Consider the following 24,399-nt stretch of genomic DNA (forward strand, 5'->3'; position numbering starts at 1 on the left):
GAGGCAGGCGTGTGGTTTCACTGCTGCCGAACGGACAGAGAGCTGCGGACTTCCTGCTCGCTGCTGTCGGAGCTCACTTCAGAGGCTTCTTTTCGTCAATCTCACTGGCACCAGAGCGACAGCAACTCAGACCCTCCGTCTCATCTGCAGCACCCCCCCCCGTTGGTAAGAACCTCACCTCTCTGATGCTCAGTCCCACCTGCACTGGTCACTGTTAGATGTTCATTTCTCTCAGCTCTTTAATGGAGGATTTTTTAAAACTGTCTCACTGAAACGCTGCCGGACGATGACGATGACGATGAGTGATGAAGGTTGTGATGTTTTTGTCTGTGCAGAGACCATTGAAGACATGAACATATGTTATATCTTGGATGGGATCCTCATCCTCTACGGCCTCATCCTGACCGTCTTATACTGCCGACTGAGGGTAAGAATAAAGAGGAACAACAGACACTCCACCCTGATGAATGTTAGAACACAGAATGATCAACTGAATACATTCATATGCAACATTTCAGGACTTTTAGATCACATTTCTCTGGACTTTAAGAGGAAATAGTCTTGAAAATGCTCCACGAGTTTATACAAATATAGATTATTACATCGTTAAATTATGTCAAACTTTACATTTCTCTAGATAAACAGCTTTCTATAGATAAATTACTCTATATTTTCCTTGATAAATAAGTTTCTCGATATGTCTCAAGATAACTCACCCATTGGATTGTAAATTAAATATAAATATTGTGTGAATATTTCTGATTTTTGTTTGTTTGTTTGACAGATGGTTCCAGTCAATCACCCTGAGGTAAAATAAAAGTTATATATTTAAACTTTTAAAACCTAACTGCATAAGGGAGGGAAATGTCCTTTGGGAAAATATTTATTTGTAAATCTTTTGCTTTATTTCTGTGATATCTCGTAGTTTGTGCTTTAGAACCGAACCCCACAGTCATTTCCTGTTCGCTCGAGCTGACCACCGATCTTCATTATTTATACACTTCACACACTCACAGTTTCCACCACGTTCACACAAAACAAGTGTCACATCTTACTTCCTGTTTCAAACATTTACTCAGAATTGATCCACATGTGTTTGTTAAGAAAAGATGTTGATATGTCCAAATGTATTAAGAAACTGTTGCTTCATATTATTTCTGTGAAACTCTGTTTATTTCACAGAAGCAGCCGGTTGAGGGAGGCATCTACGCGGTGAGATTTCTCATTCTTAAAAGAAAACAACCTTAAAAAGTCACTTTTAATGGCACAAGTGACAATCTTCAAGGATGTTTATTTAAATTCACGCATCTGGCTGAAGAAATGACAAAAAACAAGCAGGAAGTAAGTGTGTGTGTGTGTGTGTGTGTCTGTGTGTGTGTGTGTGTGTGTGTGTTCTGCAGGGTTTGCGCGCTCCCTGTACCGACACATACGAGACCATCGGGTCAAAGAAGAAGGCGATTGTCTGATCAACAGAACGACGGTGTGAAGACGATGCTGAGCACACAAACATATATTGTAAATTTAGTTATTCCGACTTGCGGCGGGCTTGTGCATTGTCTTTCTTAATATATATATATATATATATATATATAACACTGCCCATCTTTCTGTCATTCATCCATGAAATGCTAAAACTATTAAGCTAATGTCAATGTCGTGTCAGAGAGTTTTCACTATGTTTTACAGCAGGTTTTTAAACTAAGTTACTAAGAAAACAGAAGTTTATCTTTTGTGTTTGTTCATTTGTCCCTTTTTACTTCAGATTATTTTGAAAATGGGGAAATATCTTAACCTCACAACTTCAAATGAATACATTTTTAGTAACAATTACTCAGCTAATTGATTTTTCAATTAATTTGATAGAATGTCTGAAATGAATGAAGAGTTACAATTTCCTTAAGTCCAGGTGACGTCTTAAAATGTTTTCCTCTGTCCAGAATCTCATTGAAATGAATAAACTAGACCTAGAATGTTTTAATCATTAAATATTTTGCTGATTGACTCAAATCTACCTACAAATTAATCTGATTTGTCCAAATCCTGTTTTATAGGCTTCGCGTGATCACCACTTAGCAAAACCTGGAACTTTTTTTTTTTTACAGTTTTTCACTCAACAAGCTTCAATTGTGTGTAAAATTCTTATTTGAAACATTAAGCTGGTTTTCATATTAAATAGTTTGAAACTTTTGTCTCAGCAAGTTTCATGTCTACTGTTGAAAATCTTTATTATTGCAATAAAAAAAACAATAACTCTTTTTGAATGTTAGACTCTTTGTGGCGATTCTTGGAAACAGTCATTTAAAACAACACATTTGAATTTTATTAATATTTTCCACATAATTACATTTTTATGAGAAAGTCGACCAATGAATCTCTCTTGATTTTCCAAAATAAATGTCCCAACAAACAAGTGTTGAGAGTCAGTTTGAGAATCCAGACATTACATATAACATCGTAATAAATAAATAATAGTAAGACATATAATTTATGTCTCAAAAAAAGTCACAGCACCAGAGGGCATCGAACACTGTCACTGGGAAAACGTTTTAATGATCTAACTGAAAACATTCTGGAAAAAGATTGACAGGAGCCTACGAGCTGTGTCTGCACCGTTTCCCCCGAGGCTCTGCACATACAACACACACACACACACACACACACACACACACACACACACACACACACACACACACAGAAACTGCTCAACAACTGTTGCAACATACCCAGTGTGTGACGCAAAGGTTGTGTTTGAAGGCAGTGTTTATCTGTATGAATATATTCATGTTTTCAGAGGTATTCACATGATCTTTATTACTGATTCTCATTAAACATGTGAAACTTTCCTCTCCTTGCCACTGTCGTGTTCTTTTATCCTTAGGTATGAGAAGGGTCGGTCTTAGTTCAAAAAGTATTTATTTAGAAGCAATGAAAAAGGTACAGCATAGCTATGGGCACTCAAGGCACAGCCTCGGCTTTTAGTCAGTAGCTCGGGGTAGCCAAGAGTCGCCCCGAACGGATGACAGGTGCAATATTTATAATAGTAGGTTGAAGGCGTGGTCCCAGCATCTTGGAACTGGAATCCACCAATGATGAGGAGCCGCTCCCAGGTTCGTCACTCCTTTGATAGTAGCTGGGCAAATCTTCACATTCTGACAGTGTTAAGTTTTGTGTATTAAGAAAAAGCCTTTATCCGGCTGAAGCTTTGTGAGTCTTCAGTAGTTTTGCAGACACAGTGTTTTTGTTCATTGGAGTGTGAAACATTGTGTTTCTGTTTTATCGTCTGTATGTTCTGTGTGTGCAAGCATGCGTATTTATCAGACAAGACAACGCCTTTCCTATCTGGCCTTCAGAAGCTGGGGCAGCTTCTTCATTTCTTTCTAAGGCATAGGTCACAGTGTCTTAATGAGCACAGTGCATTCATGTATGTGTGATGTTGAATAAAGCTAAAGGAATACTGTAATATATATAAAGGTTTATGTATGAGAACAAGTTTAAGTACAGTGTATTGTATGCCACGGATTACAGTCCTAACACATAACAAAACATAAATTCTTTCTGTTAAGGTACAAACATGGTGCGTGTAAAATCGATCCTTTTCGGGGCTATAGTGTCTAATTATATTATTAAAATCCTAACACCACAAGGTAAATAAACGTCTCTGAATAAACCTGTTTGTTCCTTGTGTTTGCTGCTGCTGCTGCTGTTTCTCTATACTTTAAACTTTGGATTATTCCAGGAGACGATCAGCTTGGACTTGTCGTGTTGTGTGTTGTATATTTTGGAGATAGAACGAGTCTCATCTTAATCCACCATCTCAAGCAGCTTCTGTACCTGCATGTGGATCCAGCCTTCTTTTGTCTGGGGTTTTGTCTGTGAAGCGTCTTCCTCCGCTCACGGTGACTCATGCAGGTAAACAACAGAAAAGTTGTATTGTCTGTATATTGTGGAGAAAGTCTGGGAAAGTGTATTTGTGTCTGTGCATGAGGTTTAATTTATCTTCAGTAGACAATAAGGCAATAACCCCTAAAGTGACATTATTAATATACAACATGAAACTGCAGATGAATTTTACTTCATACACAGACCCAGGTGAGACTTGTTACCATCTGTTTATGTAGCTGTCATTCAGGAAAATGATGTATATTATATATGCAATTATATTTATATATATTAGATGGATATTTTATCTCCATGAGCCTGTGTGATAATACTGAAAAAAACTTTGAATGGTGTTTGACCATTAAGTAAAGAACTGGTTCATCATTACTGAGCCAAAGGATACAAAAATAATGTTTGTACCTAATTTAATAAAATATAAACAACACAGCACCGAGTCATTTCACTCAGAACGGGGCTCAGAAATGTAAAGTGTCCGACTTTATTCCGCCTCACCTGAACGCAGCGACCCACATGGGCGTGTCCTGCAGTGCGTGTGGGCGGGGCCTGTGCAGACAGGTGTACAGAGTCCAACCTGCAGCTTCTTCTTCTCTGTGCGTCACTGACAGACTCTGTTTGCTCTCGGCTGCTGTGACACTTTCTGTTTCCTTACACAATTCAAACTGTTTATTTGGCTTCTTTATTTACTTTGCCCGCTCAGCTGTTTCTCCTGCTGCTGCTGCGGAAGCATGAAGTTCAGACACTTCGCAACTTCTGCAGCTTCCTGCACCAAACTTTGTTTTCCCCAGTGAGCATCACACACCGAGGTGAGCTCCGGTCCTTCCTGCCTGATCCCTGCAGTCTCCGGCCTGATCCTGCCCAGTCTCCGGCCTGATCCCTGCACCAGTCTCCGGCCTGATCCCTGCACCAGTCTCCGGCCTGATCCCAGTCTCCGGCCTGATCCCTGCACCAGTCTCCGGCCTGATCCCTGCACCAGTCTCCGGCCTGATCCGAACCCAGATATCGATCATGGAAGCTGATCAACCAGCACAGGATTAACAGAAGGAGTTTTTTTTGGATTACAGAGCAGATTTTTGATTCCAGGAGCAGAGATGCAGTGTGTGAAGAGTCTCACTCTGCTCCTTCTGCTCGGTGAGTCTTCTTCTTCGTTGATTTACAATTAACAAGGACACAGTTTTACACCAAATTCAACTTACTCTGCTGGAAGTGGCTACAATCTACAAGTAAATTCATTTATAAATGAATTGTTGAAATTATGGCACTAAATGGAAACTTACATTTCCTCTTATATTACTATTAATACACTCAAATGTGACCATGGGCACCTGGAGTGAAGCTATTGTCACTTTAAGGTACTTTTTAGGCATTTAAAGTGTTAAAGTAATGTTTCTATAGACTTAAAAATCACTTAGAGACTGTGTGTGTGTGTGTGTGTGTGTGTGTGTGTGATAGTGTTTGCTGTAGGTACACTATAAGGCCAAAAGTAAGTTTGTTTGCTTGGTGCTGTGTTGTTCCCGTATGTAAATGACCACATTGATTATGTATCTTTAGGAAAATGTATGAATGTTGTTTCATTTATACTTTACAATATATATATATATATAACATGTGCTCAAAAGTATCTGGACGCCTCTTTCTATTTGTTCCTGGTCTTCATGGTTTGGTTCAGGCCTCTGATTTCCAATCACAGCCAAATGCCACAATAGAAAGAGGTGTCCACATACTTTTGTCCATACACCTTTTACTGTAAAGCATTGATTATCACTGTGGACAAAAGTATCTGGACACCTCTACTGTGCCGTTTGTCCACGGTTTGGTTTGGTTCAGGCCTCGTAATTCAAGCCCAAGGCAAATGTCACAATAGAAAGAGGTGTCCACATACTTTTGGCCATACGTTATATACTGTAACATTTTATGAATGAAACAACTCTAATAGTATTTCCCCCTGTAGATTAATAATACATGTGGCCAAAAGTATTTGGACACCAGTGGGCCATTTGTCTCAGGCTGGTTTCATGAAGCCTCTGATTTCCGGCCCTCGCCGAAAAGCACAATGGAAGGAGGTGTCCGGATACTTTTGGCCAAACATTCTATACACTAACGTATTGTGAGTCGAACAACACCAGGGAATTGGAGCCTTGAGACCAGATGATTAACAAGATCAAGATTTTATTTTGTCTTGTGAATTATTGGATAATTTTAAACCTACATAAGAAGAATCAGCTTCAGAACCATTGTGTTAGACAGTTGTGAGCTTCCAACTTCCAACAAAGACCCTTTCTTATTTCAACTACGTGAATCAACCCCAAAAAGTTCCATAAAGAAATGTTTTTTCCCAGTTTGGTGCAGAAGAACTTGGCTCTAACCACATCCAGCACTTTGGTCTGGATCTCAGTCACCGAGCCAGACCTGATCACCAGATATCTGGACCTCAAAACGCTCCTGTGGCTGAATTGGGGGGGGGGGGGACATGAGAAAGGTGTAGCAGCAGATCGATGCCTGTGGATTTAGATTTCGAGGTCTCATCTTGAGTTGTCCTCATTCTTTGTTCGGTTCGTCCCTGCACATGTGGAGACAGAGGCAGCGTGAGAGAATGTAGCTCGGCCACATTCTTACTGCTCCAATCAGAACTTCTTGCCCAATGTGTCACTTCCTGTAGCCATGACTAATTCAGGTGGATTTCTTCTTGAGGCTCTGCTGCTTTTGTTGAATTCGTCAAAAGGTCATCGATCACACAAAGGAACTGGAACTCTGTGTCAATTAAAAGTCTCTCTTTTAATGACCATTTTCACCTGCAACCTCCTCCGGTGTGATTGAGTTACTGCCGTCCTGAGTGAACAGGAAAAGCCGGAATGGCAGCTTGTGACATTCGTGTGAACTCGTGTTTGTCTGATTGTGGGTGGGTGTGTGTGTGTGTGTCTGTGTGTGTCTGTGTCGGTGTGTGTTTAACTCTTTCTTTCAATGTTTATCTCACTTGACGCTCCCACCTCCTTCCTCCTTTCTTTTTCCTTCCCCTGTTTTTCGGCCTCTTTCCTTCGTGTCACCTGAATGAGTGATGCCAACGATTCTCTCTCACCAACACTGTTCAAATCCAACCTCGTCCTTGTTTCCCATCCTCGCTCCCTGTCCCCCACGTTTAGTTGATTGGCTCCTCGCTTTATTTTATCTGTGGGAGTTTGTTTCCCGTATCGGCTCCGTCGGTCTAATCATTCATTAAAGCCCATGAATCAGTAACCAAACAAAAAGTGTTCACCTCAGAAATCAAAGGGCGAATGTTTGGCTCTTCCTGTTTGCGGTGTGGATGTGTCGCTCTCTCACACTCGCTCCTTTGAGTCCCACGGTTTCATGTGGACTCACAACCGGGTGAGATAAAGCTCGGTCGGTCTCGGTCATTAGTCGACACTGACGCATCGATCTGATGGTGAAACACCTCACTGACACCGGTCGACACGTTTGATGCCTTTATTTTACTGGAGCTGTAACAACCTATTGTCTCGTGTCTGTTAGTTTTATTATTCGTCAGCAGGATTACGCAAAAAACTACTCATCCACTTATCACCAATCTTTGTTGAGGGGTGAGTCCTGGGCCCGGGAATGGTGTGGATGTGGATTAAAGGCCAGATCACAGCATCTTTAAAAAAAAATCTCTTTCTTTAACTCTGTTTTATAAAAAAAAATAGATAATTTAGGTTATCAGATCAAGTCCTTTTTTCTTTTTACTATAAAAACAAGACAATCATTAGTATGATTGCTCGGCCTTAGCAGAGGTCATTCTAGTTTTAATATTCTATCTATCTATCTCTATCTATCTATCTATCTATCTATCTATCTATCTATCTATCTATCTATCTATCTATCTATCTATCTATCTATCTATCTATCTATCTATCTATCTATCTATCTATCGATCGTCGTGGAAATTTATCATGAGATTTGAAATAATGAGTTTCTCAGACCGGATTGCCTTAGAGTTTTAATTATTAGCTCTGCAGAGGGTTACACAGCCAGCAACATGAGAGTGCAACCACGAGAAGTTAAAAAGGAAGGTTTTTATACAATGTGATAAACAGGAAACAAAACAGAAAGCAGACAGGACCGTCTGCTGTCTGGCATCACTGTTACAAAAAGAGGAATCTATCTATCTATCTATCTATCTATCTATCTATTTGTATCTATATCTAAAAATGTATTTGTTAAATAAACAATGATACATTTAAAGTATGACGGACAATAACAACACTGACAATAATTAATTTGAAATAAGACATCATTGATAAATAAAAAAAGACTATATTATTCAAGATCCATAAAATACTGTTGAACATAGAAAATGAATCATTCCAAGATTCATCCAAACTAGAAATATCCTCATGATGTTATAAAAAACTAAATAAATCATAAATGAACAGTTGTTAACAGAATCAAACAAGGGATTAAGGAAATATGACTTTAATAGTAAATATCCACAGTGTTAACATTAAATCATTTCACTGGGTCTTTACCAGCTCCTGCAGCAAACAGGAAAACATTTCTGCTTTTAAAGAGCAGAAATGTTAAGAACCTATTGTTCAGGTTCTGAACTCCGTCGCGTCGCAGCAGGAAGATCAGCGTCAAACCTTCAACCCCCTCCTGTCTGTTCTCTGAGGAGCGTTCGTGTTTTCTCTGTGTCTCAGTGTCAACACACACTCAGGGTTTGGTGCAGAGGCGACTGAGTTTCAATGTGTTTGTCTGTCTATACATAAACCTTGTACGGGGTAAACCTCACCTCTCGCCAAGCCCTCCTGCCATCGTCAATAGGGAGAGTTTTATAGGCGTTGGATGGACACACTCGTAGATATCAGATCTCTAAATATGCCTGCTGGTTTTCATCAAGATTCATGAATTTTTTAATGAGAAATCCATGAAAATGTTAGAAAATCTCTGGATCTGTCCCTTTTGTCCTGATTCGCACCAAAATGATATTTCTTTCTTTCTTGGCCTACGTCCCATCTTTCCACCAAGTTTCGTGGAAATCTGTGAAGTAGTTTTTGCAGAATCCTGCTGACAAACAGTCAAACAAACCAACAATCAAACAAATGAACAACTAAACAAATGAACAGGGGTGAAAACACAAGGTCGAGGTAATTAACAGTGATACAAACGGAGAAAAGCAGCAAATCTTCATATTTAAGAAGCTTAAACATGTAAACGTTTAGTGTTTTTGGTTTGTTTTATCGTGTCCACCGTTTGGTTCAGATTGCAATATCTCAATTATGAATTAAGACATTCGTGGTCCCCAGAGGATGAATCCTGAATTCATAATCAGCAAGTGTCTGGTGTTTACACTGGAATTGAATCATCATAATTAATTCTAACCATGAATCTCTCTTCTTCTCCGACCCTCCTCAGTGGTGAAGGTGCACGGGGACTTTGTGGAGCCTCCTCAGCCCAACACCTCCCTGCGCTCGCTGGCAGAGAGTCAGACCAGGCTTCCCTGCCGCTACCAGGCGGAGGAGGGGGAGAAGGTGGTGCAGGTCACATGGTACAAGGAGCTCGCGGACGGCAGCAAGGACCAGATCATCACGGCCCACTTCTCTGAGGGCCACACAGGTAGAACCTGCAGAGTCTGGGTTCCTGTGGAGGAACGTTCCATTAGTGTTCTGTGTTAGTGTTCTTCATTGAAGCATCTGTCGGGACTGAGATGTGATATGTGCACGATATTCAGCTCCAGCCCCCCCCCCCCATATGACCTTGTGCTTTAGATGACAGATAGAACATATGCTGTTCATTTAAGCCCTGATCGCTCTGTGTTCTGTTCTCAGAGTTCGGGCGTTACTCTGGTCGGGTGAAGTTCGAGAGCAGCAGCCCCACAGAAGACTCGGCTCTGCTCATCCCCAGCACAGAGGAGTCGGACGAGGGCAGCTACATCTGCCACATCTCCACCTTCCCTAACGGAAACTTTGAGAGGCACATCACCGTCACCGTCTGGAGTAAGAAAGACTTATCCTCCTCTTCCTCCTCTTCCTCCTCTCCCTCCCTCTCTTGTCTTCTCTTTCCCACACCTTTTCTAATCCCATCAGAGCTGCTGTAATGATATTTAAACCATAATCACCTTCATACAAGACGAAGGAGAAGTTGCCAACCAGAGGAATTCAGCAACGTGCCCACAAACGCTCACACTCACAGCATATCTGAGGTTTCAATATAATACACTTACTTTACGTGTGTAAAGTAAGTGTTTCAAGCTTGTTGGTGACTCAGGCAAAGTGCTGAGGATGTTTTTACTCTAAAAGATGAATCGGTTTGAACCTTAGTTAATGTGAGTTTGTAACAAATTTCCAAGCCAAGTACAATTACCTAGCTCAATATCCCAGGTTTGCCTCAAAGGCCATTACAGATCTTCTCGATTCGTTTAAATAAATACAAGTTCATAAATAAAAAAATTCAGAATAAAAGCAAATGTGCGTCTTAAAACGGCAAATAAAGATTAATAAAGAACTGGGCTTTACATTGAATTTACAAGGAAATAAATGAATTCAACAAGTAACTTAGACTTCAAGGATAAACACAATGTACATGAACCAAACTGTTCTTTGTCACTGAGGAATCTCCTCGTTCACCATCACAGTCGTGGGAATGTTTGTTCTCCTTGAAATAAAACCTGGAGCGATGAATTTCTGTTCCTAACGACTTTCTCATTGTGCTGCCAGTCCTCCGCAGCGACGGCTCCCGGCAGAGCGAGCGTGTCCCAGCACGTCACGCGCACCAACAGACGAGTAACTGACCCCTGAATTCCTTTCACTCTTCAAACTGTAAACATTCAACATACAGACACACTGTCAATACATCATTAAAACCTGCTCATCCAATCAGGTTGTGCCGGTTTAAAGTGAAACTTCATAAAAGTAACTCTGTCTTTAATTTCTATTATTAGGAATCATAATACAATTGTTAATTGTATTAATCCCACTTAAAACCTAAAGTCACATTTGTGTTTATTGTTAGATCCTATTTTTACACTGTCTTTTAAAATCTTATCTTGTTCTTTCTTAATTTTTTTTAGGAATAGAATAGAATAGAGAGCCTTTATTGTCATTATTTTGTACAAAATTAACAAAATTAGTAGTGCTACTCCTGGTTGGTGCATAAAAGCAACATAAAAGTAAAAAAGAACACATTTTACACGTATATAATGCAATAAAAAAATTAATTTAGATTAAAAAACAACCAGATTTAGAAAAATGTAGATTAAAACCTGATATAAAATAGTTGTTGTAATTCAGAATCTAGGTAGAATTGTTATCTCCACTGCTCTTTTAACCGGGTTCAGTTTTCTTTTGGATTTGTGTCTGAGGTTTATTGAGTTTCTATGAAACAGTGAGAGCCCATCCCAGACACCAGCTGTCAATCAAACCCTGTGGGCGGTACCTTGACGTCATGTGTTTTTTTTGGGGGGGGGGGGGTTCTCTTCATAAAGCTCGGTGATGCCCTTTTCTTTGTCTGTTAATCCATTAAAGCTCCTGCTGCTAATTCTAACTACGAGTTTTCGTTCCCTCCTACGTTAATAATCCAAACAAACACCAGTGGAAGGAACCAGACGCTGAGTGTTTACGACAATAGAAGCGTCATCATCGGGGCGTGAATCTCAATCACGTCAAACCTGTTCGTGACTGAGAAAACAGAAATGTATTTATGAGAAAATATCCCAGCTGACATTTGCCCTCTTGCAAAACAAGTCTCATTGTGCAACGATGTTGATGTTTGAGTTCGAGATGCATCACCTCCATTGGGTTTCTACAGATTGTGAAGGAATCTCTACATGTCTCACATCTGTTTCTTCTGCTCTTCATTGTGTGATTGATTATTTCTATCTGATCCAGGATGTTTTAGGTCTTTCAAATCTTTTTAATCTGTTCACTACCAAAACATTCAAAAACATTGTGTGAATTCCTGGTTTTGATCGATCTAATTACGGTCAATTTAAATATTTGTAGGTAAAGACAAATTAGCTTTGAGCAGGAAATGGAAAGTATCAATTAAATCTAAATGCCAGAACTCCCCCGGGCTACAGGAACATGTTCAGGTAATCGTTTCTAATAGATGGTCAGGAATGAGGTTTTTTAAACAATGTTTTTATTGTACTAGAATACATAACAACTCTGTAAGATATGAAAATATAACACAATACGTATTGATACAGAAAAATTATATTGCATCATAGAGAATAAACTTGGATTTTAAGAAAGGTAAAAAAATACATATTTGTATATTTTCTTTATCCACATAAATATGTAGAAGTTGTTTATTTGGATGAAATTATGATTTTATTTTGTACTTAAATTATCAAATTAAATAAATTTTGATACAGCAATTTTCAAAACAATTTACAATGTGCTTCACAGGTGAAAATCAGATTTACAATACTTATTATAAGGCTTATTCTGTACAGATTTAGCACATATTCAGATGCAACTTTCCTGAAAGACCAATAAACTGCATGTTTCAGTTTCAAGTCACTGAAACAAAAAATATATTTTGATTCTGAAAAGAATCAAGTTGTAAGTAAATGCACCTGAAATCCTAAAGTCTCCATGTTCCCCTTCTTCTCTCAGTTTTACCCATCTCCTCCCTGGACCCTGTCATCCTGAAGGAGGGGGATTCGTACCGTGTGGTGGCCTCTTGCCGAGCGGTGGGCCGCCCGCCTCCCCGTCTCTCCTGGGACACCGACCTGCCGGGCCAGTCCCAGAACCGCACCAGCGAGGGCGGGTCCGTGTCCAGCTACTTCTCCCTGCACCCGCTGCGCAGCATGAACGGCAAAAAGCTGGACTGCTTGATGTGGCATCCTGCTCTGAACGGGCCCCGCAGGATCTCAACCCGCCTGGAGGTTCAGTGTGAGTACGAGTGGTGTGCGATGATGATGATGATGATGATGATGGTGATGGTGGTTCTGTGTGACTTGTTGAAATGATGAGTTTTAGTTATGATTGTGCATTTTCATGAAGGGTGGATAGATACGATAGATAAGTTATGTACATTACAACATGATATGATACAATACAATACTTGATTTGAGCGATAAGATACAATATGATACATATTATATTTCAACCTCATTAGGCCCATATAGGTTTTATGAAAAAATAAATGACAGAATACTAAACAAGATGGACAGATAGATAGATAGAAAATACTTCCTGGAGCTCAGAGTCTCACCACCACATGCAGTTTACACTTTTTTCTTTTGAAACCACGACAACATCCTTTAGTTCCTTTGTGCACTGCATTGTGGGAAATTAGCCACATCAAGTGCTTTGCTCTACATGTAGAACAAAGTTTAAACACATTTCTTTTACAGCTGCTGTTTCCCCAGTCTGCAAAACATAGCTCAGCTGAATCATTATATATTTTTTGCTTATCATGATAAATTCTTTCTATCTCTCACGTTCCCTCCCTGTCCTGGTATTCGAATGTTTTCGTTCATCCCCGGACGTTACTACTTTACTTTCCAGTCGCACATTAATATGCAACTGTTGCAACACTCGACTCCCACAGCAGCCAAAGTACACGTGGAGCTAATAACATTAATGACTGAGTATCATTAGGTGTGTCAGTGAGTTGGCATCGACATCAAGAGAAACACCGACACTTAATGTATCGTTACTATGAATGTTATCATCTACATCTCTGCCTTAGCTGGAAGAATGTTTGTGTTGGAAAATAAATGGGTGCATTCAGTTCGAAATATGGCAAAAATACAAAGGCCAGCAATGTTTTGGAATTCATTGTGTTGTCACTTTTCCAGTGTTAAGTATTAATTATGGAATCAGGCCACAGGGAGCTGTGTGTGCAGTTCTTCCCAGTAGAGTCAACCAATGAGATATTTTCCCCTCCGGATCCCCGGTGAGGGATATTTGTTCAGCTTCACCTTCTGTCGGTGAAGATAAATGGGAGACACCAGACTAAACATTAGACAATATTGGCCGTTTGGATCCGTAACTAAAAGTGTTTGAGTAACACGAAGCCACCTGAACTTCTCTGCTCAACAACTGCTCTTTGTCTCAAAACACCGGACGACTCAGCGACTCCCGGAGACATTTGATAACTTTACTCTGACCAGTGACTCCTGATCTCAAGCCTTTTATTTTGAAGTGATCTGACATCCCTGGAAAAGGTTGTTGTTAAAGAGTAAATTCGATTTTCTTAATCTTAGCTCACCTGGTAGCACGGGCGCCCCCCCCCACATACGGAGGCTTGTGCTGATACTATATCTGAAACAAGTTTAATTCCCCTGATCGCCCTGGAGTCCATCAGATAGCAACACAGTACATTTTGTGTGCAGGAAGGAAAGTGGCGTGTGTGAGAGGAAGCCAGCCGACAGCATGTGATACCACAGATTGTCACATTCAGATCTAGATGCTCTGCCACCGTCTGCCACATGCATTCAGCTCAGACATTATATTAATGTAATTATGTCACTAGAATAACAAACTGTGCATTGGGAAGCTTCTCAGAGACCTTCACCCTATTCCCTCTGCCACGGAGGTTGTGTTCTCTGCGTCTGGGTTTGTTTATTAGTTAAAAGGATTACGCAGAAACTACCCAACTGATTTCTATGGAATCTTGTGGTCGAGTGTGACATGATGCGAGGAAGAACCTGTTTGCAGATGTGAATACAAGATTTCTTTTTCCACTTTGTTTATGAGATGGGAAGCTTTTCATTTCATTTTCCTTGATTTCTCTGAGAATAATTCATGTGCAATTTGGTGCAGATCCAAATATAAAATCCAGATCTAGTAAATTTAAATGTAGTTTCATATTTAAGGGACTGCATGTGCTCTACTGAGTGACTTTCTACTTTCATATTTTGTTATGTTGCAGCATTATACAAATAAGACAAACCATTTTTGGGAAATATATTAAAAAGGAAACTCTGTGTGTCTCTGTGTCAGACCCCCCAGATGCCACCATCACCAGTGTGTCAGGAGACTGGTTCGTGGGTTTGGAGAACGCTGAGCTGGTGTGTGACAGCGGAGGAAACCCCAAACCTCAGAACTTCACCTGGACACGGTACCGTCCTCCGCCTGCGTGATGCTCTCACTGTACATAACCGTATCTCTGGTTTAACTCGGTCTGGCCGCCAGCAAGACTGTGACAATTACATGCTAATTCCCCCCAGTGTAATACTATCTGTGCTGCTAAATTGCTCTTTACATGGCACTGAAATGTGACGGGAAAACATGCATAAGCCACTTATGCCAACGCGCATACACGTAGGCGAGACACCCGAGAACAACAAAGAAGTGTGCATTCAGTGCAGAATAAAAGCTGGTGTCGCGTTGCGCAACTCCAAGTTGTACAATGAGGGAGAGAGACGTTTTCACACGAGGGAGGGAGCGAAGCGGCGCGAGGAAGAGCAGGAGACGCACGCTAAGCTCTTAATCATAGTGCCATGCTTTAAATATCACTGTAATGCCTGGTAAAACACAGGGTCTGCAATTTAATTAGAGACACTGCACCAGCCATTACAGATACGACTGTGCACACAATGATCGAATGTTGTGTGCTGAGTGAAGGATATTTCAGCCCGGAGACGATGCTGAAATATCACGATTGTTCAGGATTAAACGTTGCAGCGGCATCAAATTATTTGATTTGAAGGAACTTAGATTTGCAGAGGATCATCAGTTCTCTGAGATTTAGTAAAAGCTGGACGCTGCCTCTCTCCATGTTTAGTTTTCTTTGTCTCAGAAAGACAGAAAGACAGAAAGACTTGTCCCAAGAGTAGATCTGATGTATTTGGCCCTAAATCATTCAGTGCCTCGTAAACCAACAGCAGTATTTTGAAGACAATGAATATTCATCAATTAAAGCAAAAAAAAACATTTTATTCACCTTTAAACTTGAGGGGACGTTTTTGCAAAAAACGAAAGCAAGAGTTTGACAGGTAGAGAAATGCTTTCATTTGCTTTCTTGCCAAAAGTAAGAAGAGAAGACCGATACTACTCATCATACCTGTCCATCAAAAAAGCAGCTACAGGCAACTGAAGGTTAACGTAGCGTAAAGACAGAGAACTGACAGCTACACGTCCCCCCAGCTCCTCTTAAGCTCAGTCATTATCACCATTATAAGCTCTTTTCGATAATCGTTTTTTCGTTTGCTGCTGAATTTACACTTTCAGTCAGAGATCGGACAGATTGGAATCTCTTCTGGCTGCTAAAGTCGTACTGCTTACTTCCATCTGTATCACTTTCAACCATCTCCTCGGTGTCAGATGCAATCTCCACCTGTGACTCTGGTATAAAAGGCCGGTTAGAGAAGCTAGGTGGGGTTTTAGAGAAAAGAAATGTGAGCTGGCTCCTGTTCAAGGGGCTAAAGCAGCAGTTAAATAGCTGCTGCAGCTTCAGTGAAACCAGAGGCAACATGAGCCCTCTCGGAGGGACTGATCAGAAACTGCCTCTCCATTATGTGGCCTGCCATGTCTTCGGCCGCACAGTGTGGCACTCGGGACTCAAATCCCCCAAACCTAGTATTTACCCTGTCTATTCAGATCAATGGGCTCCGGTTGTAAGCCCAGCAGGTTTTGGTTCAGGTGCAAATTGGTGGTTACACCGTACGGTGACCCTGATCCTCTGCAGCTCTTATTCCTCTGTCGTGCAAACCACTTGTTGCGTTATAGGCGCTGTTGCTTAAGAGCAGATGCCATCAGATATTCATTTCCTTAAAGTGGAAGGCAGGTTACTAAAAACACAGCTATTGTTTTTCTTTGTCACCAGTGAGTCACAGGTTTCTGTTTCTGTGAATTGATGATGACTTTTCTGGTTTCTGTGATTGTCCACAGGAGGGGAGGAGCTCTGCCAGATGGGGTGTCCGTGGTTGGAGGAAAACTCGTCTTCGGGCGGACCCTCCGCTTGAATGACACCGGGGTCTACGAGTGTGTGGCCAGGAGCGTTGCAGGAGTAGGAAAAGCAGAGTATTCAGTGACAGTAGCAGGTGAATCCCACAGGCCCTCAGCCTTGTTATTCATTGAGACCACACAGGGTTAAAATGAGGAGGAGGTTTTTGTCCTGCTTCTGTTTTTGTTTTATTGATATTTTCGAAGGAGAGAATGAGAAGATCGAAACTACAAGTTGAGATTTAAACTAAAACTAAATCCTGAGCATATTCTCATTTTTATTTGTGCAGATTTGCTGCCCCCTGATGGATTGAGGGTGTGAACAAACGTTAACTCAATAAGGAATACAACTGCTGCATGAAAGTTTTATTTGTGTGTGTTTGTGTGTGAAATGCATCTACATTTAGTCTTCTTCATTTTTATTTCAGGGACATCTCAGCGTAAGGGCATCACCAATGACGAGAACTTCCTCCTGATCATCCTCGGGTCCTCGGCCGCCGCCCTGGTCATGGTCCTGATCATTGTCGTCCTGCTCGTCAACCGCCACCATCGCCACAGAAACAAAAAGCTTGAGAGGCAGCTCACCGAGAAAATGTGAGCGGACACACGAGAAAAGGCTTTTTATGCATAGTGTTAACTGTGATAAGAACTTAACTGTGATTGTATAAACTGTATTTTAGCTCCTTACACATGACCTGTCCCGTGAACCCTCTAAATGTGTTCTCTCTTTTTCCCCCAGTGACGAAATGAACAGCCTCTCCAGACAAAACTCTTTCAGGAGACTGAACTCCGTGAGCACTGACCCCAGAGTGCAGGTAAAAAATACTAACAGAGAACAATAACCTGCAGGGTGTCGACAAACCAGGTCGACACGCCCGCCAATGGCCAGGCGTGGCCGGGGGGGGGGGGGCCACTGGCAAGTCGGCAGCTACGTCTGCCGTGGAGGCCGATGATTACAGGCTGCCGCCGCTTCAAACACTTAGCATGCAGAGTTCATAAACTCATACTGATCATCTTTTTGTGTTCATGTTCACTAACCATCTTTCACTTTCTTGATCTATTCCAGCCTGAAGATTACGCCCTGCTCAGAGTCGACAGCAGGATGAAGAACAGCCAAATGTCCCTGGTGAGTTTCTCAAAGGGAATAATAACAATAATACATTTAATAATACACTTTAGTAGTGGAGCATAGTTTTTGTTTAGAGGAGTCCTTGGAGACAGTTGTTGTCAGTGTCGTGACTGTCTTCTCGCCTCCTGCAGGAGCGTCCCATCAACAAAGGCAGCCAGTCCACGCTGGGCGGGAAGTGGAGTCCTCCAGGAGGAGTGGAGCTGGACGAGCTGGGACGTCCGGTCATCTGGCACGACGGCAGGGAGAGCCTGAGACACACGGAGATGGACGGAGAGAAGGAGGAGCGCAGGAAGAGGGTGGAGTCGTACCTGAAGAGCAGCAACATGTCGCTGGTATGTTTGCGAGATCAGTGTTGACATGTGTTTTGTAATGTGTCACACGGTGTCATGGAGACAGATCAAAGGATGACAAACAAAAACTAACACACCCGTGACGCTGTAGCTACAGACGTCTGCATTGTTTTATGTTTGTTTATTAGCACAAATTATTTCTCAGGTCCTTTCAAGTTATCAGCTTTTATTTCATCAATGAACAAATAGTGCATCATATAGACGTTGTGATGCATATATATATATATATAAATGCATCACAACCTAATGTGCTTTTTCTCACAGGACTCTGGTCTTCCCTCATCCCTGATTCCCCTGAAGGTCCAGCAGGAAGAAGGGCCCAGAGAGCCGGACCTCGCCCACCTCGGGGAGGGCGGCTTGCCACGTGTGGAGGACTGGGCTCCCACGCAGTCGGTAGAGGAGGAGCGCGAGGTTGACGATGACGGCAGCAGCTCCTACCAGATCTCAGAGGCGCTCACCAATCACTTCTACTTCAGTAAAGGAGTCCTCAGACCCAGACCACACTCCAACGCCATTCTGATGCACCCCAAAGGACAGATTATCTAGACCACAGACTCTCCCCATGTGACGAGACAGCGTCTGTCTGCATTCCTGCACGGACAACAATCGTATGTCTTTGTAATCACATGTTTGTTTTGTACACACAGACAGCAGAGGGTTATTTCCCCCCAGGCACCACTCGAATACTGATAATACTTTGCCTCTGGTGCTGTCAGATTTTGTTCATTTATTGTAATGCTATAATAACTTTTTAAGATACGGAATAGAGGACAAATCGCAGACAATGAGGGGATAGTGATGATGATCGACACGCAGTCGTTCAACCATCGGGAACTAATGTGGAAGTTTGTAAGAATTGTAATTATTTTGAAGAAATAGAGGAGAAGGTGGAGATTTTTACTTCTCACTCACCACAATGACATTTAAACAACCTCACCTCCTTTAAAACACAAGGAATCGTGGTTCCTGTTACACAGTGTTTGCTATGAGTCCTGTCAGTTTACATGAAAAACATTCAGGCCGGACAATGTGGACAAAGACAATTCCTAAGCTTTGGTCGAATAATAGTGAATTGTTCTAAGAACCATGATATTTTCCGCTTGGATTCACCTGTGGACGACAAGTTAGCGTGTGTATTTGTATATGTGTGTATTATAAATATGAGGGAGAGACAAAGACCTGTTGTATGTTTACGATATTGTTACCTGCAACAAGAGAAAGGCCAGAAAAGCCTTTTACCCCCGAGGACCAGAACATGGACATGAAAAAAAAAAACTGGCAAACGAGGAGACGGGGACGAAACCTGCAGGAGATGAACATGTTTTATATCCATCCAGTGTTTTTCTATGAAAGTGAAAAGACCAAAAACCTGATGTGTAAATGTTGAAATGTTTATTCATAAAAGTACAGCATATGCAATTTTAAAAACGAAGTCATGATTATTTAGTAAAACCTGGGACAATTAAGCTTATTTCACCTTGTGTTGGAGGATAAAGGGCATCGCAGCGGCTGTATTAGATTGTAGTGTTTCCCTCGAACCTCATCGGCTCCGTAAGAACTGAAATAACTGGATACAAGTAGAAAAAAGTGGATTCTCACAGAGTGGCGAGAAGGTTAAGAAACCTCTGTAGTTTCTTAACCCTTGGCAAGAAAGCAAATTAACGCTTTCAGTACAACCTGTGTCTGTACGGTGAAAATAAGGGTAGTGGGCTTTAGAGGTGTTGGTAGATTGATGCTAAACTAAGAGCTGCCGACTCAAGCTTCATATTTACCGTACAGACATTAAAGTAGAATGAAGTGGTTTAAAAAAGCAAACGGATGTATTTCCCAAGTGAACCAGGCAATTGAAAGTGAATGAGAAAACTATAATGACAGAGACATCAGAGTATGTGATGCTCGATAAGTCGACTTCGTGATGAAACCAGGCTACCTCTGCTAGTCAGCACCAGAAATAATAGACGACAACAGAGTACAACTCTGTTAAATGGACAGAAGGCGGCTGGTGCTGCTAACGTTAGCCACTCAAAATGGAGTACGACATCATTTTTTCCCACAGATGCTGTGATCTCATGACATACGGCTCAATTTTGAATGTTTTCTGGTTGTTTTCTTGCTTTTAGACGAGTCGAAATTTAAATATACATTCAATCGAAAGGTAAATTAGTTGTCGAGAACAGTATTCTGAGCCACAGTGACTCATTTCAATCGGCCAGGTATTAAATAACAAATTGTGTCATTTACTATAACCTTAAAATGGTCTGTGTGTAGGATTTAGTGGCATCTAATGATTCAGACTGCAACCAGTTCAACACCCTTTGTCTCACGCTCCCTTCCCCGGCTTGTAAGGTGGCCTTCAAGAAAAATAAAGGTCCCCTCAATAGCCAGAGATTGATGGAAAGACGGCAGAGCAACACGGCACACCCACTCCTTATATATGTATATATATACACAATCCTAAGATACCCAAAACACAGCAATAGTTTCAGATGCTTAATATTAAGGCAAACCTTATAAATATTAAAGTTTATATCTGCAGATAGAACCCCTGAAATCCTACACACTGGACCTTTAAGAAGTCAAAATGCTCAGCTGGAGACCCCTGCGTGTTTTTATAAATCTGCTTGCTCACTTGAGTTTAAAAATAACAAAGCTAGGTTACAACTTTTTTTTTTAAGTGAGTGCACAGTCATATCAGTCAGCTACATTACCTTTCAGTAATATCAAAATATAAAGATAATTTGTTAATTCATCTAGACAGAAATGCCACAAAGATCATTCTTGATTTTTCTCTTTTTTTTTCTTCAAAATACATCAAATCAAATTGCGTTTTGGGATAAAGTTTCTTTGTGAGTCCGCTGATGAGTGCGGAGGTTACTCCTCTGAGAAAAACACTTGCCACATATATCACACGTGTACGGTTTCTCCCCCGTGTGAATCCGCTGGTGAATCTCCAGGTGGCTGATACGGTCGAAGCTCTTGCCGCAGAACGGGCAGATGAACCATTTCTCCTTAATGCGGCGACTCGCCATAGTTTTATGGAACTCTGGGTCATTTAAGAGGAACAACCGGCTGTCGGAGTTAAAAGTCGACACGTTTTTCGTTTGTTGTTGTTTCTCTGAGAGGAATCTGATGGACACTCCTCTTTCCGGGAGATTTATTGCTTCTCGAGGTTGACTGAGCTGAGGTTGGCTAAAAGTCAGAGGAGCCCTCGATTTGCTCGATGCACCTTGTCCATCATCCCTCATGAACCTGTCCGAATACGCCGTCTCTGCGGAGTTATCAAAGATGTCCAAGGCATTTTGAATGAGTAGGATTTCCGAGTCCAGATTTTGCGAGAGCTGCTTCGGTTCAAAGAGGCAGTCCGAGTCCTCGGCAGAGTCGCTGTCGGCCACTGTCACAGACGTCCACGGCTGGCTCTCTGGCTCTTCCAGGACCTCGGCGGGTTGGGGGTTAGGATCCCTCTCGTGGTGACTGGCTCCGTCGCTAACGCTGTGATCAGAGTCCACTATCTGTTCCACAATCTGGACATCGTCCTCATCCTCCAGCTTGACGATCAAGTCCTCGTCGTCCATGTCGTCCGTTTGACAGAGGTAAGGCCTGTGCTGCTCACACTGCATCTCCTCTGTCTGAGCGGCTGGAGGTGGTGGTGGCGTGTGATGAGCTGAGGTATCAGCCTTCTCTCTGACAACCGGATCCGGACACAAGGCCTGGACTGAGTCTGCAATAGGGCCTGAAACAACAAAAGCATTTTTATTCATCTACACAGTTCCCTTGAAAAAATATTGTAAATATAGACTATTTGGACTTAAGCACTAATAATGCAGAGAGTAACGTGTAATCGCCAAAGACTCAAATCAGTGATTCAATTGAGAACAAGTTGTAGAATGTTTCTGCTTTTAATTAGTGATATTTGAAGATTTCGAAAACAACACAGTATTTTTCATATACATAGAATATCTAATATTATAGTTGTTGTAACTCAAAACAAGTTTATAAAAAATACTGTACACGTTTTTAAATCTAGATCATTCATAAATCACACTATAACGTAGTTCCAAGCATATATGATAAACATTCACTATTTATTACACAATTAAATAGACAAAATACTACTTTTAAATACTGAACGGGGGAAGTTGCAGTAAAGTTTTCAGTAGTCGTCCTTACCTTCACCTGTGGGCAGCAGCAGTTTGTTGTGCTGCTCTCTCCTGGAAGAAGAAGAAGGTGTTGATGAGGAGGAGGAGGAGGATGCTGAGGAGGAGGAGAACGAAGAGGAGGAGGAGGAGGAGGAGGTCATATTTGTGGTCTGAGTCAACACAGCCAGTCGCTCGTTTTCCATCAGCATCAACTTTTTGTTCAGGGCTTCGATTTCGCTCTGTCTCCGGCGCAGCTCGACCTGGACGAGGGCGAAGCCGTCCTCCCACAGGCGGCTGATCTCCAGCACGGCCGCCTGAGCTAGCTGCTCCATGACCGAGGTTAACTTGCTCTGGAAAGCCGCGCAGTGGGCCATGGTTCCCCCGCAGCGCTGAGACGCCTCTGCCGGCTGTGGCGACGAGGACCGGACCCGGGGGAGGGAGAGGAGGGTGGGGGGGGAGGCGGTCAAAGTAACTTTATAAGTCGGTGGGAGGCGACGCGACTGTCACACTTTACATGAGCGTCAATGTTAAAGGAGAAAAACATGGAAGTGAAATACAATAGCAACAGGAAATGGGGCGTGGTCACGTGACAGGGAATGTACGGTGTTCGCGAGGGGACGAAATTGAAGAAAATGACAAAATTAAACCTTCGCTTTATGATAAAGTATTAAAATAATAACTTGATGGACACATGTCGGTTTTTTTGTATCACATATCCACATTGCGCATGCTTAGGTTTGAACGTGTACTTCCACATCTGTCAGCAAGTGAGAAGGATTGGACTTTAAATATTTTATTTCTTTATATTTATTATTATTATTACATTTGACTATTTTATTAAACAATATTTTTCATTTTTTAAAAGTTTTTCTCACAAATTAAACAACAAACTGTCTTATATTTTTTGAGCTTCAGCTTTTGAGAGTCATATTCTTCCTCTCAAAGATAAACGTCTTTGTAAATAAAGAAATTAAGATTATTCCCCATGAATGTTAATAAAATATAACTTTCAGACAATGTTACACAAAGAACCAGGGGTTGTGTGTGTGTGTAGCAGTGCTTTTTCCTTTTGTCCACTAGATGATGCTGTATTTCCATTATAAAAGCTGGGGTCCACTGGGAGGAAAGGTCCTGATGAATTACATCTCTTTAATCTATGGTGCTGCACTGTCGTTAAGTGTCTTTGATAATTTATCAAACACTTTGTATCTGACTTTAAATATTAACTGTATGCAACTGATTTAATTTATCACACTGACTGGAATGAGGTTCTGACAACAGCAGTGGTGACTGTGGTTACAACTAACAGAACCACATTTGAGTGATGAATATCAGAATATTACCCACACAACAGTTTATTCAGTAGCCCATTTCAAAATTGTTGTCAGTTTTGTCTCCTCATAATGCAATTTATTAGCATGTTATTATTATTGTTGTATTTACTTTGTCTGTTTGCATTGTTTCTGCTGCTGGTCTCTACTTTGCTTCACTTACGTGACTCTCTTTTCCTGAAAATTCACTTTGAACTGCTTTTGTAGAAGTGCCTTATAAACAAACTTGAATTAGATCTTTAGAACAAATTAAAAATCAATATTGATGATTTAATTTTCTCTGTTCTCTCTTTCTGAACTATCCGCTGTATCTCTCATTTGAACTGAAATTCACAACAAAGTAATAATTGTTAAATAATTAGTTGTTTGGGGATTTTAGGATAATCAGATAGAAAATCACTGAGGACGGGTTTTGGCATTTGTTTTATATTGTTATGCCGCCGTGCTGGCGACAGCGGTTGTCCGTCCGTCCCATTCCTGTGGACGCCATATCTCAAGAATGCCTCAACGGAATTTCCTCAAATTAGTCACAAATATTCACATGGACTTGTGAAGGTGATATCTCTGGAAAGCCATCAAGGAATCTTTTGACATTTGGAAGTGGACTCAACATTCACTTGGACTCAAGAATTAACTCGCTTGATTTTGATAGCCAAATGTCAAAGGTCAAAGGTCACGGTGGTT

At 41.3% G+C, this 24,399-nt stretch overlaps 2 protein-coding genes and 1 long non-coding RNA gene across 3 annotated transcripts; 2 read left to right on the plus strand and 1 right to left on the minus strand.

Annotated features, from left to right (window-relative positions):
* Nucleotides 1-1,205: 1,205 nt before the first annotated feature.
* LOC118117862 lies at nt 1,206-2,261 on the plus strand. Its single transcript, XR_004697840.1, has 2 exons — nt 1,206-1,341; nt 2,052-2,261. It is a non-coding gene; the product is annotated as an uncharacterized LOC118117862 (long non-coding RNA).
* A 2,205-nt stretch (nt 2,262-4,466) lies between these two features.
* nectin4b (nectin cell adhesion molecule 4b) lies at nt 4,467-19,676 on the plus strand. Its single transcript, XM_035169806.2, has 11 exons — nt 4,467-5,028; nt 9,286-9,486; nt 9,699-9,866; nt 12,489-12,767; nt 14,826-14,943; nt 16,716-16,867; nt 17,198-17,363; nt 17,509-17,584; nt 17,836-17,895; nt 18,030-18,230; nt 18,513-19,676. The coding sequence occupies exons 1-11, from the start codon at nt 4,989-4,991 to the stop codon at nt 18,792-18,794; spliced, it is 1,743 nt and encodes a 580-aa protein (XP_035025697.1). The 5' UTR covers nt 4,467-4,988; the 3' UTR covers nt 18,795-19,676.
* Nucleotides 19,626-22,968, minus strand: LOC118117526 (zinc finger protein 692). The gene is made up of 2 exons (XM_035169809.2): nt 22,416-22,968; nt 19,626-21,978 (listed from the first exon to the last, which is right to left on the minus strand). The coding sequence occupies exons 1-2, from the start codon at nt 22,756-22,758 to the stop codon at nt 21,065-21,067; spliced, it is 1,257 nt and encodes a 418-aa protein (XP_035025700.2). The 5' UTR covers nt 22,759-22,968; the 3' UTR covers nt 19,626-21,064.
* Between the last annotated feature and the right edge of the window lie 1,431 nt (nt 22,969-24,399).

The sequence above is a fragment of the Hippoglossus stenolepis genome, chromosome 11 (assembly GCF_022539355.2).
Source record: "Hippoglossus stenolepis isolate QCI-W04-F060 chromosome 11, HSTE1.2, whole genome shotgun sequence".
In the NCBI taxonomy this organism is placed as follows: domain Eukaryota; kingdom Metazoa; phylum Chordata; class Actinopteri; order Pleuronectiformes; family Pleuronectidae; genus Hippoglossus; species Hippoglossus stenolepis.